Source organism: Lampetra fluviatilis, chromosome 3 (assembly GCF_964198595.1).
Source record: "Lampetra fluviatilis chromosome 3, kcLamFluv1.1, whole genome shotgun sequence".
NCBI lineage: Eukaryota > Metazoa > Chordata > Hyperoartia > Petromyzontiformes > Petromyzontidae > Lampetra > Lampetra fluviatilis.
Window position 1 is genome coordinate 9,850,239 of NC_136277.1, and position 18,573 is coordinate 9,868,811.

Consider the following 18,573-nt stretch of genomic DNA (forward strand, 5'->3'; position numbering starts at 1 on the left):
TCTTAAGTCACCACATTGTACATTTACCATTACAGATAGTCCCCGAGTTACGATGGTCTGACTTAGGATATTTCGATCTTACGATGGCGATAGCGATACGACAAAATTGTAAAATATTTTTAATTTCGCGCGGCAGGCAATCGCAGCAGCGTACGATTTCATTTTAGGGTTACATTCAATGCATGTTAAAAGTTTTTATAGCAGATAGGATTGTTTCTTGAAATTTTTTTCTATTAAATTGCAGTTCATATAGGTAGGCTAAGAATGTACCTTGGTTTTTTACTTAACATTTTACTGTGCAATAAAGTATTGTAATTAATAAATACATACAGTATATAGTTTATACAGTACGGTACTGTAAATTGCTCCGTTTTGCTAAATTATCACCATTCTTTAAGACTCCTGGGTAGGCTAGGCCATCTTCGACTTACGATATTTTTGACTTACGATGGGGTCGTCGTAACGCATCTCCATCGTAAGTAGAAGACCACCTGTATTAATTAAAAGGTAAAGGTGCAACTCTGTAATTGCTTCCTCGCTCGTGCTACTGCTGGTGGAAGGGTCTACTCCAGAGAGAGTTGTAGAGGACATCTGGTGTACTCTTCCATGCTGACAAGATCTGTCAAAAGCGGTGGCCATACCTACACTTAACTCTTTCCTACACATGACCTCCAATCGACTAACTGCGGTGTACCCATTCACACTACTGAGTGGACATAGGTGGGGAGGGGGAATTAAAGAAAAGTTGCCCCATTGATTGAACCGGCGTCCTCAGATCACAATTTAATTGTGAAAACCATTACATGTCACGTCTATTTATATACAATTCTGTATGTGAGTCAATGTGTTTACCATTTTACGTGATTACCTGCCATGCAAAAATACAATTTTAACAACCTGCGCCACGTGTGCGGTTCATCATGCACACTCAATCCAACCCACATACGCAACAGACACACCAGACTGTTAGGCGCGTAACTCATCATACACTATGCTTTAGTCTTCTTGGTTCTTTCGGTAAAGTCACGTAGAAGGGAAATAATAAAATAATAAAAATAAAACATAATAAAATAATTCTCACGACAGCTGTCTCCCCGACAGACCTGGTCTTCACCTTATTATGTTTCATTTTTATATAAAATATTATTATATTATTTTATTATGTTTTATTTTTATTATTTTATTATTTCCCTTCTACGTGACTTTACCGAAAGAACCAAGAAGATGAATCCCTGCAGTCACGAAAGCTTTAAATCGAAATTTATGCTTTAGTCGTTTACCATACCATTCACCACTAACATAACCAATGTACAAATTCACCCAGAATATGCCCCATTTCTTCACATGTCAGAAGCTAAGCAGAGTTGAGCCTCAATCGCGCTTGGATGGCTTTAGGAGGTCAATCATACTTGGTTATACACGTAAGCAGGTGTTTGTGGGGAGCGGTTAGTGTAGCGGTTAGCGCAGTGCACAACGGACCCGGTTGATCAAGTTCAATTCCCCGCTCACGGCCAACACTAGTGACGAATATCTAAACTGGTCCTGGGCTTACTCTAGGTCGACTCGGCCTCAAATGAGTACCTGGTATGGTGTGAAAGCATCGTTACTTGGGAGACAAAGGCATTTGGACGTGGTGCTGGGCACCCACCCCCATGTGTGCTGCGTCGGGCTTCAAAGGTGCTCGCTCACAGCACTTGCCCCAAATGTATATTTAAGCTATACGGGGGATCTTTGTTTTTGTGTGTGTGCAGGTCTTGTACCGGGCCTGCGAAACATTGGGAACGCGTGTTACCTGAACGCACTGCTGCAAGCCCTTGCCACATGCGCGCCTCTGCACGCCTGGTTACAGGGCACCGACTCAGCCCCTGGCTCGGAGCCGGAGCACGGCACGAACGAGCGAATGCACAATGAGTGTCACGCTCACAGCGGTGACGCACGCACGCCGGGCCTGTGTCACAACCAGGAAGAGGTTACTCACGGCGGTGACACGGGCACGCATAGCATTGACGCGGGTTTCAGTGGGATTAAGGCTGACGCACACAGTAATAACACAGAAACACACGACAGCACAGACACAGCCGGTGGTAACACAGACACACGCGGCATTAATACTGACACACGGCAAATGAACACTGACATGCTTGACATTAACACAGAGACGCACGGCATTAGCACAGAGCCGCACGGCAATAACATCGTGACACACGGCATTAACACAGACAAAAACGGCATTATCACAGACACACAGCAAATTGACACTGAGACACCCAGCATTAATACAGAGACGTACGGCATTGACACGAACGCCCATAGCATTAACACGGACACAAACAACACAAACACACACAGCATTAACACAGACACCGATGACTTGCATACGGACAGGCACAGCAATAATACGCACAACACAGACACCCGCGGCATGAACAGTGACACGCATGACACGAACACATACAGACCTAACAGAGATACAGGCAGCACGATCACCCACAGCGTTAACGTGCACGACACAAATTGCAATGGCACTAACCCAGACAGCATGAACACAGCCATACATGACAGGAACGCAGGCAGCATTAATGCAGGCATACAGAGCATTAAAACGCAAAGCAGCAGCGAAAACACAGACAACAACAATGCACACAGTGCTGGCTTGGACACACGCACGACGAATATAGGCAGTCACAGCAAAGACTCGGACAGACATAGACTCAACACAGACACACGTAACAATAATGCAGACACACAAACCAGCAGCACAGACACGCATTCCATTGACACACGTAACACTAGCATGGACAGTGGCGGCACTGACACAGAAGCACACGGTAATAATATTGCTACGCGTGTCATTAGCACAGGCACACGTAGTGCTGACACGGGCACACACAGCAGTCAAACGGCAAGGTGCCACGCTGACACAAACATGCACGGCGGTAATAAAGGCAGGCACGACACCAGCACAGACACACACCACACAAACGCACGTGCACACAGCGGCGATACATTTATACGTGACGCGAACGCAGGGTCAAGTAGTCCTGGCGCAGACGCACATACTAGCATGGACACAAAGGACAAAAACATAGCCGCGCAGAGCAGCGGCACAGACACACGCCACACGAACACAGACATTCACTGCAATAACACAGGCAGACGCCACACTAACGAGGGCACGCACGCCACTTACGCGCCGGCCTCCCGCTCCTTGGAGAGTGTTGCGTCTGAAGTCTGCGAGGACCCGGGCCTGGGTTCCGGCCGCTTCATCATTCGCCGGAGCAGCGAGTCGAGCGCTCGCGAGCGCAGGGCTCCGAGCGGTCACCTTCACGCCGCTCTGCTGGGAATGCTGAGAGGTGAGGACCGCGGAGGGCAGATCGCGAGTTTGTTTTTGTCGCCGTTTGCCGAGCACTGGTCAAAAAACGGCAAGCGATCGGCGACAGACGGCACGATGAGAACTCGGCGAAAGGAGGCGGTGGAAGGGAATTAATGTATATCGGAGGTAGAACTCGTCTTCTTGGTTCTTTGGGTAAAGTCACGTAGAAGGGAAATAATAAAATAATAAAAATTTTACATAATAAAATACAATTCTCACGACGTTTCGGCCACAACGCAAGCAGCCGTCCTCAGGTGAAGAACAGGGCTGTCGAAAAGACAGCATCTTCAGGACGGCTGCTTGCGTTGTGGCCGAAACGTCGTGAGAATTGTATTTTATTATGTTTCATTTTTATTATTTTATTATTTCTCTTCTACGTGACTTTACCGAAAGAACCAAGAAGATTAATCCCTGCAGTCATGAAAGCTTTAAATCGAGAGGAAGAACTGATTGATTTTCTGCTTGATGTTGCCATGCAACATGTGGGATCCCTATATCATGGTTAGGTCTGGTCCATGTGACCAGGAGCTTATTTTTCGAGGGAGTCTATTAGGGTGGTTATTTGGTAGGCAAGGGCATGTAATGATGCGTCCGTTTATTGATTAAAGTCAATTCTGCGATTCTTACACTCTGCAAGCATCAAAACTTGTGTATGTGAGAATTTATTTTTGATGCAAATTACATGCTATAAATCTGTATTTTATGTGCCAATATTACACTCAATGATATAGGAATCGGTGCACATTACAGCAGAATGGAGCAAAACGTATGCATGAGATGAACAAAACGAAAAACAATATGAATGAGATGACAAGAAACAATTGCTTCTTGAATAGGATTGCCACTCAGATTTGTGACAATTCAATTAGTGGCTGGATAAATCATAAGATGATGCTCACTGTCACCACCTAACTGAGTTAGTCCTTGGCTTGATGTGAAGCCATACATGTGAATCTGCGCCCTTCAACTCCGCGTTCCTCTCCCCGACTTGTCTTGCTGCAAGTGCTCATGGGAGAAGGGGATGCGGCGGATGCCCCAGTGCATGCTGGGCCGGTGTTGGAGGCTCTGCGATCACATGGTTGGGAGATCCCGGCACATCAGGAGCAGGTGACCATCATCATCATTCACTATTTATATCACGCCTGCCATGCAGTACATCTCAAGGCACCAGAACAAATGGGTAAATGAAATAATTGCTCGGTAAGGAAGTGATTGCAGACCAAATGACCTGGAATGTGCCCGATCTCATAACACCTCGTGAGCTAAGCGGGAGTTGAGCCATTATTGTACTGTACTTCTATGCACCCGTATACTCTCTACCTTCACCAACCCACACTGACCAGTGTGTTATAGTCAAATAATCCTCTGTGGCCCACACGACAATGGTGACGTCCTCATCCAGCATTGGATTGCGTAACGAGTTCTGTTTTTTTCTCTTCTTGGTTCTTTCGGTATAGTCACGTAGAAGGAAATAATAAAATAATAAAAATTAAACATAATAAAATAATTCTCACGACGTTTCGGCCACAACGCAAGTAGCCGTCCTCAGGTGAAGAAACAGGTCTGTCGAGAAGACAGCGTCATTCACCTGAGGACGGCTACGTGCGTTGTGGCCGAAACGTCGTGAGAATTATTTTATTATGTTTTATTTTTATTATTTTATTATTTCCTTCTACGTGACTATACCGAAAGAACCAAGAAGATGAATTCCCTGCAGTCACGAAAGCTTTAAATCGAGAGTTCTGTTTTGTTCTTTTACGACCAAAGGACGCCCACGAGCTGTTCGCTGTTGTGATGACGACGCTGGAGGAAGAGAGGCAGGGAAGGTCATCGCTGGCGTTTTCCGGGCTGCAGCTGCAGGTATTGGTGTGCATGTGTGCGTAAATCAATAAGCAAAAAGACACAAGATCCCCCGTATAGCCTTTTAACAGACTGTTGGGGAAAGTGCTGTTTTGGAGGAGCTATGAAGGACAGCACGGCACACGAGTGGGTGGGTGGCCAACGGTACACTCCCCAGTGCCGATGTTTACACATGGCAGCAGGTAGTCATTTGAGGCTGAATCGACCTAGGGGGGGGGGGGGCTATGAATGGTTCATCTATTCATTACAGTTTTTGGTAAATGGGCACTTGAGGAGTAATCTTTTCTTTTTTAATGTTTTGTGTTGCTCTTCCCAATTAAATATAACCTTTGGTTGCAGTAGCTCTCTCGCTAAATTTCTTCCTGCCTCAGCATTCCGCCTGCTGTATTGTTTCACCTGAAGACGATTTGCTTGTGTTGCGATCGAAACGTCGTGATCTATTAGTTATTTTTCTACCTACGTGACTTTACCGAAAGAACCAAAGAGCATGAATTCCTGCAGTTACGACAGCTTCAAATCAAGATTATTATTATGATATAACAATGGATTTTTTAAAATGTGAAGCCACTTGCTACATTAGGGCCATTATTTATATGTAGTGGCGGCCTCACTTAAAATCCAGGATTTCAGCAACTCAGTGGTTCGACATTGTTTAGCCCCTTTGAGCCACCCTGGCCCCCTCCCATTGTATTGTACGCAATGCGACCCTTGAAAGAGACGTAATGAATCTCGCTGATGATGGAGTTCGACCAATTATTTGTTACAGAGGCTGCCAATGCTGGAGTCGGCTGGAGTGGTCAACAGAGTGACTGGTAACTAACTCACCATCATCACCAATTATATCACATCTCCATGACCGACACTGTCACCTTTATTATCACATCATTAACAGTCCTTAAGATCACTATATAATGTTCATTTGCATCATCATGAACACCATCTCTCGTATTCCATGGCATTATCATTTCTCCCTTCATTGTTATGGCATCACTGTAAGCACATCAAGCGTTAGAAGGCTGCCGGTTCAAATTCTCAGCCTTTCAGATTTCTTGGTTCGTAGAATGACGACACCTTTGTTGGAATCCAGTCGTTGTGCATCTAGAGACACTGGCCCCTGCTATAGGAGGAGTGGGGGATTCCCATGAATGGTGCAGCACTGTGAATGTAAGATGAGCACTTTGGAAGGCTCATTTGAGCATGGAAACACTTTCACTTTGTATAAACAAATTACCGTCCATTTCTATCACATCACCGCTGCCACCATTCCCCATTGCCATCATTAACAGCATCTCCATCATCATGGCTCTGTCCTGATCCCCAAAGTTAAAATGCATATTGGGAAGTGTTCATCTTAGTGAACTGTCCTGATCTAGTGGTGAAATTCCATGTTGCCTTGGCAGGAACCAGGTTATCTGTCCTGATAATCAATACAAATGAGGCAGTACAAAAAAACAAGACAAAACGAATAAGTAATATAATCTAAATGAGAACCTAATGTATACACAAACAGCAGTCACTGTTAACTTCCCAGGAGCAATCTTGACATACGGGGCTGCGTATACAAACCTGAGGGATGATCATAGTGAATAGGTCTACAATGAATCACTCCCACCCCCAGTGATTGGATGAATTGCCTCAATTCAGTGTCTCAATTAGGTTCCGCTACGTATTCGTTTGGTCTTGTTTTTTTACTGCCTCATTTGTATTGTTTCTCTGATTATTTTGTCTTATTTAGTTTTACTATTCTAATCATAACATACCCATATCAATTGCACATAATGATGATAAATTTGTAAATAATTAAGTCTCAGCGCACGTAATTCAATGCACATGATGTGAGCTAACAGGCCATTTTTTACACGCTTTTATTTAACTCACTCTGTTGTTGTATCCTCAAATCTCGTAACTCAATTTTAACCCACTTCCCAATGTGGTATCGACTGCAAACTTGGTATACTTATGTCATACTGATGACAATACCATATTCTATGATAAAATAGATATATATTTTTTAACATTCTTTTTTACATGTTATGTTTCGACTTGGGTCTAATTGTCCACGGTCAACTGACGTTGGCTGTAATTGCCCACGGTCCCTTACGTTATGGCAAGCTTCGGGGCCACTTCCTGGAGTCGTGGAGTTCTTGCATTACTACAGTACATTCATGTTTACAATGTGACGATCGATCTACTTGCTGGATGGCTGCTATGAATCTCTACGCGATGTGCTACTTCGTTGAGCTATCGTTTGTGGCCAGGTAGGTTCTGCAAAAAGCGTGTTTAAATTTTTTTTTTTTTATACATATATATTATTCATTGAAGAATCATTACATGCCTAGTGATTGATTGAGATGAGCAAATGCTGGCTAGGATTTGAACTGGTCATGTCATGCTTGAGGGGGCCCTGTTGTGCCACTTGTATCCACGGCTTCAGTTGCTTGATTAGCGAGGGGAGTTTGAATCAGGTGAGTAAGTGGCGTGCTGGCGTTCTAAACACCTGCCTTGTGCCCGGCCATCAGGAGGCCTACACGTTCCTCTGGCCAAGACCAGGATGTCCCCTTTCCTCGGCCGATTTGCGATCACCCTGCAGTGCACGCGGTGCAAACATAAGGTGAGCACACACTCGCGCGCTTACACACACAGACACGCGCACTTTCCCATGCACGCTGTTGTAGTGCATACACATTCTCCAATGCACACCGTACTGCATACAACCCTATGTACAAAGCCTTTGTAACCCCATTGCTGATGTTCACACTCGCACCAGATACTAATTTTAGGGCGAGTCAGGGATGCCCATAACTAATTGGAATATCTATAGCCTGGCTTCACAAAAACTTGCCTGCAAAAGATTGTTGGGGCAAGTGCTATTAGCGAGCACCTATGGAGGCCGGCAATGGCATACGAGGGGGTGGGTGGCCAGCACCATGCCCGGCCGCCTTTGTCTCCCTAGTGGCTATGTTACCACACCAGGTACTCATTTGAGGTTGAGTCGACCTAGGCGAGGCCCAGATAATCGTCACTGGTGTTGGCCATGAGTGGGAATCGAACTCGGGTCGCCGGGTTTTGTAGCACAACGCGGTAAACGCCACACTGCCACTCCCCTTACAAGTGTAGTGACTGACTTGGAGACGTAATTTCTTGGAGGCAGTTCTTTAATTAACACCGAGCACACTTCGTACAATGCACACCCTTACACTGTTACACACTCTGTGTCTCTCGCTTATACGCGACTATACACTGGTTGCTAGCCTACACACAACACTTGCCATCTGACACTGACGGCGCTGAACCGAGACAGCTAACTACCGTCTAGCAGCGCAATTATCAAGTGACGATGACAGCGACGAAGGCGGCGAAGGCAGCGAGACGACCGCGATGATGGTGACGATCTTCAGCAGCAACGACGACGGGGATCCCACTCCAAACGACAGCCACAAGGCCCCCTCCCGGGGGGCCCCTCTTATACTGTGAGCGTGGCTTGGCTCCGCCCTGGCCACGTGTCCCTTCCGTAACCTTTTCCCTACATCCCTCTCTGGTCTATCACATGGCCTGCTGTCGGTCAGGGCTGCGAAAAGCTGCAGATCCCCTTCCCTGCCAGCAACCAGCGCTATGCTAAGTGACCAATTCTATGTCACTACAACACAAGTACCTACAAAGATAAAGATCCCCCGTATAGCCTTAACAGACTGTTGGGGCAAGTGCTGTTAGCGAGCACCTATGACGGCCGGCACGGCACACGAGGGGGTGGGTGGCCAACACCACGCCCGGCCGCCTTTGTCTCCCTAGTGGCGATGTTTACACATCGCACCAAATACTCATTTGAGGCTGAGTAGACCTAGGGGAGGCCCGGGACTGGTTCAGATAATCGTCACTGGTGTTGGCCGTGAGCGGGAATCGAACCCGGGTCGTCAGGTTCATAGCGCAGCGCGCTAACCGCTACACTACCGCTCCCCACAAGTACCTACACCTCTCCATGCACACTCGTACACAGGAAACGTGTGTAACTCAGAGTGGCGTTTCATTTTAATCGGGGCTTTTTACTTTTATGCGCCCGTATCTACGGTTCTAACCTTCCCCCACAACCCACCCGGCATAGGGAGACCCTCATCCTTGGTATGAAGAGAAACTGTTAATCATGTGCGGAGAAGAAGCAGGGGAGAAGAAGAAGGCCCTTGGTGGTTGGAATGGGGTTAAAAATGTGAATTTGGATGGTGAAGAGATAGTGATGGTGATGAATAATAAGGCTGTTGGTTATGTGAAAGCCAACTTTACTCATAAGGGTGATGAGTGTGACGGTAGTAGTCATTTGAACTTGGACGATGGTAATTGTGATGTCGGTGATAGTGACGAGTGAAAAAAATATATATCTTCATGATGCGTCTATCACTTGCATCTCAAGACTGAAAAAATAGGAAAGGAGATTGGGCATGGGCAGGTGATCAGGAAGAAGTAGAGAGAGTTTTGCACATTTGGGAATGATGATGTCCGTGATGTCCTTCGTGATGTTGATGACGATGGTGGTGGTGATGCTGAGAATACTAGAGAATTATGATGTTGATGACATCGGTCTTGTTTTTCCAGGGTCCCGTGAGGCTTGAGAGCTTTGAAAGCGTCTCGCTCCCAATCCCTCCCAACATGCACGTAAGTACACACGCACGCACACATTGCACAAATATCCTTCGCAGAGCCTTACACAGACTGTTGGGGTGGGTGTTGTGAGCGAACGCCTATTGAGGCCAACCCGGTAGATCACCATGACATGTCGACTTTGTCTTCTCAATGCTAATGTTTGAATAAACGGCACTAGGTACTAAATTTAAGGCTAAGTCAAGTCGACTTTATTGATCACATACCCATGCATACATGAGGTACATGGCAGTGAGATTCTTCGTGCCCGTGTCGCTCTCTCGTAGCTTTTACAAATTAACAACAATGTAAACAGTAGCAACAATATTTTAAAATCTATAAAAAAAATGTATAAAAAACGAAGTAAAATCGCTGTGCAGGTGATAAAAGTGACGTGTGCATCGCAGAAATAGGGACCATTGCGGGTGAGCTTTAGAAATGATCTTGTTATGCAAAATGTTCTTGTTTAGTTAATGTCTAGTGCAGTCGGTGGGGGGGAGGGGGAAGAGTGGGTGTGAATGGGGGTAGGGGGAGAGCAAAATCAGGGTTGGTGGGGCTTGGGCAGATATTGCGCAGGGTCCTGCTCAGCTCAGCATCCGGAAGGCCTGGGGATAGAAGCTGCCCCTGAGGCGGTTGGTGGTAGCCGCAATGCTGATGTAGCCGGGCTTCCTCTTGGATTGTTTCCTGATGATGAAAAGGTCATGGCCCGGGTGGCTGGAATCGTCGATGATTTTTTGGGCCTTCGCGATGCACCCTCTTGGTGTCTAGGCCTCTCAGGGTGGGCAGCACGCCACCTGTGATCCGCTGGGCAGACCGCATCACTCTGTTCGGTGCAGTTACCGTACCAGGTAGTGATGCTGCCAGTCCAAGATGCTCTCAATGGTGCACCTGTAAAAGCTCCTGAGAACAGGTGCGGGCGTGGCAAATTTCCTCAGCCTTCTGAGGTTATGAAGGTGCTGCTGAGCCTTCTTGACTGGTGTATCCACGTGCTGGTGACAATGTCAGGTCCTCTGAGATGTGAACTCCGAGGAAACTGAAGCTGTTGACCCGCTCCACTGAGGCCCCGTTGATGGTTAGTGGCACGTGCTTTACTCCTCTTCCTGAAGTCCAGAATCAGCTCGTTAGTTTTGCCAACGTTGAGCTCAAGGTTGTTCCCTTGACACCACGACGAGAGATGCCGTCGCCTCATCCACGTAAGCCGTGTTGTCGTTGGTGATGAGGCCCACCACTGTCTTGTCGTCGGCAATATTTATGATGGCGTTGGAGCTGTACCTGGCTTGTACAGTCGATAGTGTAGATGGAGTACAGGAGGTGGCTCAGCACACATCTTTGGGGGGCACCTATGTTGACTGTTGGGTAAGATGAGATATTATTGCCCACCTTTACCGCCTGAGGTCTTCCCGTTCGAAAGTCCACTCAACTGCAGAGAGGGTGGCATTCGCACTCGAAGCTTTCCAGCTTGGAGATTATGATGGAAGGCACGATGGTATTGAATGCTGAGCTGTAATCGATAAACAACATTCCCACATAGTTACCCTCCTTCACCTCCAGGTGGGATAGTGCCTTATGCAATGTATTAGCAATAGCGTCGTCCGTGGACCTCAGAGTGCGATACGCAAATGCGGGGAGTCCAGTGTATTTGGTAGGATGGAGCAGATGTGTTTCTTGATTGCCCTCTCAAACCACTCCACGATGATGGGGGTGAGTGCTACGGGTCTGTAGTCATTAAGGCACGTAATTTTGGTCCTTCTTGGGGACCGGAATGATATACAGTAAAACCTTGGATTGCGAGCATAATTCGTTCCGGAAACGTGTTTGTAATCCAAAGCACTCGTACATCAGTTGTGATCACGTGACGCTCGGCAGACAAAGCGTATACTGCACCTACTACTCGTATTGCAAGACCTGGCTCGTTTATCAAATTAATATTTATTGAAAAAATTTGCTCGTCTTGCAAAACACTCGCAGACCCCAAGTTACTCTCCAATCCAAGGTTTTTACTGTTTAGTAGACGTCTTGTGGCATGTTGGAACAACAACCTGGGCGAGGGAAAGGTCGAAGATGTCTGTTAACACGGGGGCCAGCTGGGCTGCGCATGCCCTGAGGACACGTCCCCGGTATCTCGTCTGGGCCGGCTGCCTCGTGTGTGTGTCAACCTGCAGGAGGATCTTTTATCACCTCACCTCTGTTGAGCCCAGAGGTCGCAAACGGGTTTTGATTCCTTACCCGTACCCGTACTCGGCCGCACCAGGGTCGCAAACGGGCACCCGCACCCTACCCGATACCCGGCTACCCGTACCCGGCCGGGTATCGGGTAGGGTACGCGTACCCGATTGCGACCTCTGGGATGAAGCATGTTGCAGGCGCGGGTGGGTTGATTCTAGGAACTTGAATTGTGAGAAGAGACAAGACGTTGGGAAATGAGTGACAAACGGTGACTCACCAGTGACTCACGGCCTACCCGTACCCATACCCGGCCGCACCAGGGTCGCAAACGGGTACCCGTACCCGGCCGGGTACGGGTACCTTTGGTTGAGTCTAAGGACGCCTGCAGGAGAGCTGTAGTCGGGGCGATGGGGGGGGTAGACGAAGGTGGGGGATGTCGGGGAAGGCAGGGGGGGGGGGACTGTGGAGCTGGGGTCGACGGTGTTGAGCTGGTCGGGGAGGGAGGCGTTGTTGATTGCCTCGCAGCTTATTGTCCCTTTGTAGTTTGTGATGGACTGTACCGTACGCCACAGGCTCCTAGAGTTGGATTCACAGTACAGGGCCTCCAACTTGTCCCTGAAATTGTCTCTTGCCCGCCTTGGTGGCTTTTTGGACCGCGTATTTGCTTCTTCTGATTTTAGCAGGGGTCTCTGGATTTGCATGCTTTGTGTCGGTCCTTCAGTGCTGCTTTGACTGCCGCGTTTTGAACCCAGGGGTTGTCATTTGGGTAGGAACGGACAGTCTTGGTTGGCACAGAAACGTCCATGCAGAACTTGATATGACCTCGCACTGTAGATGCAAATTCCTCCACTCTGTTCTTGGCCACATCCCTTAACATATATGATAATTGTTTTTTTACCATTTTATCTGGCAACAAAACTGACACCTTTTTTTTGTCAGTTTTGTTGCCAGATAAAAGGGTAAAACACAATTATCATATTTTTTCTTCTGGCAAATGAGGTTCCAATGGTGTAAATGCTTACCCCGAGCTCTCATACTCTGATGGTGCATTGTGTTTGAGTTGTGCGCCTTTTGGCGTCATCTGGTCCAACACCATGTGAGACTAGGCTCTAAGGAAAGCTGTCTCAGGTGTGGATCAATCAACTTCAAGGACAGTGCATGCGTTATCAGAGTTGTGTTTTTTGTTTACATTACGACTGCAGGTATTGTGGTCTATGCAAACATGGCTCCTTGTAAAAAAAAGGTGTCAGTTTTGTTGCCAGATAAAAGGGTTAAAAATCAATTATCATATCCCAGTCTGTATCCTCCAGGCCATCCGTGAGTCTGCCCTCTGCTTCTTCTGACCAGCATTGGACTTCTCTTGTAGTGGGAGCCTGTCTCTTGAAGAGAGGGCGGTACTTTAGCAGCAGCAGCAGCAGCAAGATGACATTGTGGTCGGACTTCCCCCGAGCGGTGGGCTGGGGAACGCCCTGTAGGCTTCTTTCAGCATTGAATAACAGTGATCCAAGAGGGCATGTTTTCTGGAGTTGCATTTCACATGTTGGTAAAATAATAGGGTTTTTTCCCCTTTTTTTTCTGGAAACAAAACTGAAACCTTTTTTACAAGGATTCATGTCTGCATTAACCACAATACTTGCAGTCAAAATGCAAACAAAAAACACACTATGATAATATATTGGCATTGTCCTTGAAACTGATTGGTCCACACCAGAGACAGCTTTCTTTTGAGCCTCGACCCAATTGGTGTGCGACCAGATGACGCCAAAAGGCGTACAGCTCAAAGACAATGCACTATCAAAGTAATGAGGGCTCGGGGTGAGCATCTACATCATTAAACCTCCTTTGCCAGAAAAAAAGGGGAAAAACCCTATTATATTTTGGTACTGGTAAAGGAGGTCTAACGATGTCGGTAAAAGTTTGGGAGTACACTCCAAGGTTCGCTCTGTTAAAGTCCCCAATTACTAATCACAGCAGCGTCCGGATGTTTGGTTTCCAGTACAGAAATTGTTTTGTGTAATACGTCCATAGCCGGCGTGGTGTTGGTGCTCGGAGGTGACGTACACAGCGACTAAAACAATCGCGTGAAATCCTCTCGGGAGGTAATGAGGGCGGCATGATAGGATCACAAACTCTCTACAGCTGGTGAACACAAAGACGCTTTGATGGAGACATTACTCGCGTTACACCAAGATGAGTTGATCATCACGCACAATCCGCCACATTTTGTTTTCCCACTGTCCAAAGTCCGCGAACAAGTGAAGAGCCTGTTAGCCCGATGGTTGCGTCCGGGATATTTCCATTCAGCCAGCTCTCCGTGAAACACAGAACATTGCAGCCTCGTGTCTCCCGTTAGAATTCGATCCCGGCCCACAAAACATCAAACTCGTTAACCAGGGAGACTGTGCGTTGCACAAGAACATGCTCGGCTTTGCTGTATGGCGAGGACGTTCTTCCACGTCTCGTCTTATGTTGTTGTCTGGTAAATCAAAGGGTCGTCTCCGGGCAGGGTGCATTGGGTAAGCAAGCTCTTCTTTCCCGATGTCCAATGATGTTTGTTTATCATAGGTAATTATCGCAGGTTTGGTTCACATTCTGGTGAAAATTTGTATTAAAAAAAATAAACGACAATAAATTACGTTAAACGCTAAAATCTAACTGCGGTGAGAGAGCAAGTCGGGAGGCGTGCTACTGCGTTGAGGCCCAGGATCAGTTCAGATATCACTTGCCACCGACAGGAATTGATCCCAGGTTGCCAGGTTCATAACACAGTGCTCTAACCACCAAGCCACTGTTCCCCTCACGCACGCGCTCACACATGCATCCAAACGCAGAAAAGTGCAGCTTCCACTCCATTCAGGCCAATAAAACACATTCCTGCAGAGGGAGCTGGTAGGAACGTTGGGTTGCTCGGTCAAAATATGGCCGACTGTGAGGGCGGGCACCAGCTGGCGTGAGGAGGTTAAACATTGAGTTTTATAAGGGCACCACGGGGTGACCAGCCTCTCCCCACCCAGCCCCACCCCTCTCACCCCCCACCCAGCCCCACCCCTCCCCCACCCAGACCCACCCTCCCCACCCAGCCCCTCCTCACCCTCCCCACCCAGCCCCACCCCTCTCACCCCCCACCCAGCCCCACCCCTCTCACCCCCCACCCAGCCCCACCCATCTCACCCCCCATGCAGTCCCACCCTCCCCACCCAGCCCCACCCTCCCCACCCAGCCCCTCCCCACCCAGCCCGACCCCTCCCATTTTTGGATGCACGACGGACGGACGGACACAATAATCCCCTGTGGGCTGGTGGAACCAGGTGGTTCCTACCAGTATGAGTTCTTATACACGTCGGAGGAAAATATGGAGCACCGAGAAAAGAAAAATCTCAAACGTGGGAGGGGGGGGCAACACTGTCCCATGTGGAAGGGACACGTGATTTTTGTCCATGCTTTGCTCTGTACTGCCTTCTGCTGGCAAGCTCAGGATACCTATGGGAAGGGAGCTTCGCAAAATTGTTGCGTTCCACTAACCCCTAGCCTCCACAGTGCCAGATTGCAGATGTGGGCAGCTGCAACCTGGCTGTAGATATATACGCCGACACTACCTCTGAATGGCATGGTTGGCTACGTGCTGTGTCAAAGAAATTCATCATATATCAAGCTACATATTTCTGTATTCGATATGCCCATACTGCAGGAATCCATACTCTTTGGTCCTTTCAGTAAAGTCACGTAGGTATAAAATAAAATAAATCGCGACGTTTCGTGCGCAACACAAGCGTCCTTCATCAGGTGGGAAAGCATGGTCTGCTGCTAATGCAGACGGTTTTAAAGGTTTGAAATGGGTGTAGCTATTTTTATTTTATTTTATACCTACGTGACTTTACCGAAAGCACCAAAGAGTATGCCCATATCTTCTTGGTTCATTCGGTAAAGTTTCGGCCACAACACAACCGTCGGACGGCTGCTTGTGTTGTGGCCAAAACGTGAGAATTTTTATTTTATTATGTTTTATTTTTATTATTTTATTATTTCCCTTCTACGTCACTTTACCGAATGAACCAAGAAGATGAATCCCTGCAGTCACGAAAGCTTTAAATCGAAAGTATGCCCATACTTGCATGCACGTATCTGTTTAAGTGTGTATACTTGTGTGTGCGTATGTGTGTGTAATCAGTGTGTAGGCATGAATGTGTGTGTTTATTTGTGTATACATGCTTGTAACTGCATGGAGCGCTAGCTTAGCAGTTAGCCCTACGGGAACCCGGCTGTCCTATCGGGAGGCTCCAAAGGGCCATATCATGTGGAACGTTTAACGACTTGCACATGTGGAATGTTTAACTATTCGCACGTGGCCAGCAATCTAGATATGCACCATCGTACAGTCACTTGAGCAGGGAAATGCATTGACTCTTTGCTAATGCAGAGTACAACATGCTTGTATGTGTACGGGTTTGCGTGTTTCTGTGTGTCTTTGTGTGCAAATGCGTTGAGGTGGGGAGTGGTGGTGTGGCGGTTAGTGTACCGCACTATGAACTTGGTGACCCGAGTTCAATTTCCGCTCACGGCCAACACCAGCGACGATTATCTGAACCAGTCGTGGGCCTCCCCTCGGTCGATTCAGCCTCAAACGAGTACCTGGTGCGGTGTGAAAACCTCACAACGAGGGAGACAAAGGCAGCCGGGCGTGCTGTTGGCCACCCACCCCCTCGTGTGCCGTGTTGGCCTTCATAGGCGCTTGTTAACAGCACTAGCCCCAATAGTCTGTTAAGGCTATATGGGGGACCTTTGCCTTTTTTGCGTGAAAATGCACACACATTGGTTGGTCAACCGATGGCACCATGGGTCTGTTCCCTGACCTGTCACGTGGCCTCCAATTTCCACCTAGCCTGGCACAAATCGCTATGGCGGCAATGTTACTGCCACTTAGTGTAAAATGGCAGCTGTGTGTAAATGCATGCTTCTGTATATGTGAAATGCGACATGAGTAAATGCACGCATTCTCACACGTATAGGTGCTCGACAAGTTGAACCAAAAACCTGTGCAGGGTATACGGAAGATCTTGGCTACACGCATGGGGTGGGAAGCGAGTGAAATCACCCCCGCCATAACGTGAACATGCCTTTGACGGCGTGTAACTGTATTGCCCGCGGCAAGAAACGAGTCCACCCTTTCGTATTTATCATATACAGATGATTAGTGATGAGTGAATCATTTACTGTGCAGGCCCCCTCGGTCCCCCTGGAACTGTGCCTGGAGAGCTTCTTCCGCTCGGAGCTCCTCACGGGAGTGAAATGTGATGCGTGCAGTCAGGTACGCATGCGAACGCACTCGCACATGCACGCTCGTGCACAACAACACAACGCGCCCTTCCCCCCCCCCACCCCCCCTGATGATCACCCTTTCGAAATGAACCTCAAAGTATTTTTTTCCTTCTCAACACACATTCCTGCGGAGGGAGCTGGTAGGAACGTTGGGTTGCTCGGTCAATGGCCAGGGTCAACGGCGGCGTGGTGTATTCCGCAAATATGCCCGACTGTGAGGGCGGGCACAAGCCGGCGTGAGTAGGTTAAACGTTGAGTTTTATAAGGGTACCACGGGGGTGACCAGCCCCTCCCCACCCAGCTCGGACAGTACATTTCATTAAAGCGTGTATTTTTTTAAAAGTTTTTTTAAAATATTTTATTAACGACTAAAGCACCCTGCCGTGCCTTTGTGAATCCCATCCCCGTGGACAACACAGGTGATCATTGTCTCTCTTCTCAGACACATCCTTCAGGTGCCTCAATCCAGGCCGACTTCCTAAAAAGGACTTTGCTGGCAAAGGTGAGTTTACTGTTGGGAACCTCCTGGTTACACCAGCCCTCAGGGGATTATTGTGTCTGTCCGTCGTGCAAGGAGGAGCTGGGTGGAGAGGGGAGGGTGGGGAGGGGCTGGGTGGGGAGGGTAGGGCTGGGTGGGGAGGGGAGGGTGGGAAGGGAGGGGCTGAGTGGGGAGGGGAGGGTGGGGAGGGGAGGGGCTGGGTGAGGAGGGTGGGGAGGGGCTGGGTGGGGAGGGTGGGGAGGGGCTGGGTGGGGAGAGTGGGGCTGGGTGGGGAGGGTGGGGAGGGGCTGGGTGAGGAGGGGAGGGTGGGGCTGGGTGGGAGGGGCGGGGCTGGGTCGGGATGGGCTGGTCACCCCGTGGTGCCCTTCTAAAACTCAACGTTTAACCTACTCATGCCGGCTTGTGCCCGCCCTCACAGTCGGGCATATTTGCGGAATGCACCACGCCGCCGTTGACCCTGGCCATTGACCGAGCAACACAACGTTCCTACCAGCTCCCGACGCAGGAATGTGTTTTTTGCGTTGGGCGTGTGCACACTCAACTCCAAATTCGTTCTTTTGCTCCCCTAATCGCCTGTTGTCCAAGCCTACGTTTGCCGAGTTTACAAAATGAGTCCCAGTTTGGAATACTCCTTATTCATTCGCTCTGTCATTTCAAAAGTTAGGCTGGGGCAATTCATATGAATGGCAGGTGGCTGTTTTTTTCTTTGGAAACTGATCAATTTCGCATG

The 18,573-nt window shown here is 48.3% G+C and overlaps 1 protein-coding gene across 2 annotated transcripts in view; it reads left to right on the forward strand.

Moving 5' to 3' along the window:
- USP30 (ubiquitin specific peptidase 30) overlaps positions 1-18,573 on the forward strand; it is a 28,259-nt gene that overhangs the window by 4,726 nt on the left and 4,960 nt on the right. The window contains exons 3-10 of one of the 2 annotated variants that reach the window (XM_078882417.1): positions 1,752-3,353; positions 4,377-4,480; positions 5,141-5,233; positions 6,000-6,045; positions 7,753-7,844; positions 9,818-9,877; positions 17,247-17,333; positions 17,787-17,846. In XM_078882417.1, coding sequence (XP_078738543.1) covers positions 1,752-3,353; positions 4,377-4,480; positions 5,141-5,233; positions 6,000-6,045; positions 7,753-7,844; positions 9,818-9,877; positions 17,247-17,333; positions 17,787-17,846 — 2,144 coding nt within the window. The remainder of the gene's footprint in view (positions 1-1,751; positions 3,354-4,376; positions 4,481-5,140; positions 5,234-5,999; positions 6,046-7,752; positions 7,845-9,817; positions 9,878-17,246; positions 17,334-17,786; positions 17,847-18,573) is intronic. The other variant, XM_078882425.1, reaches the window with a different exon arrangement.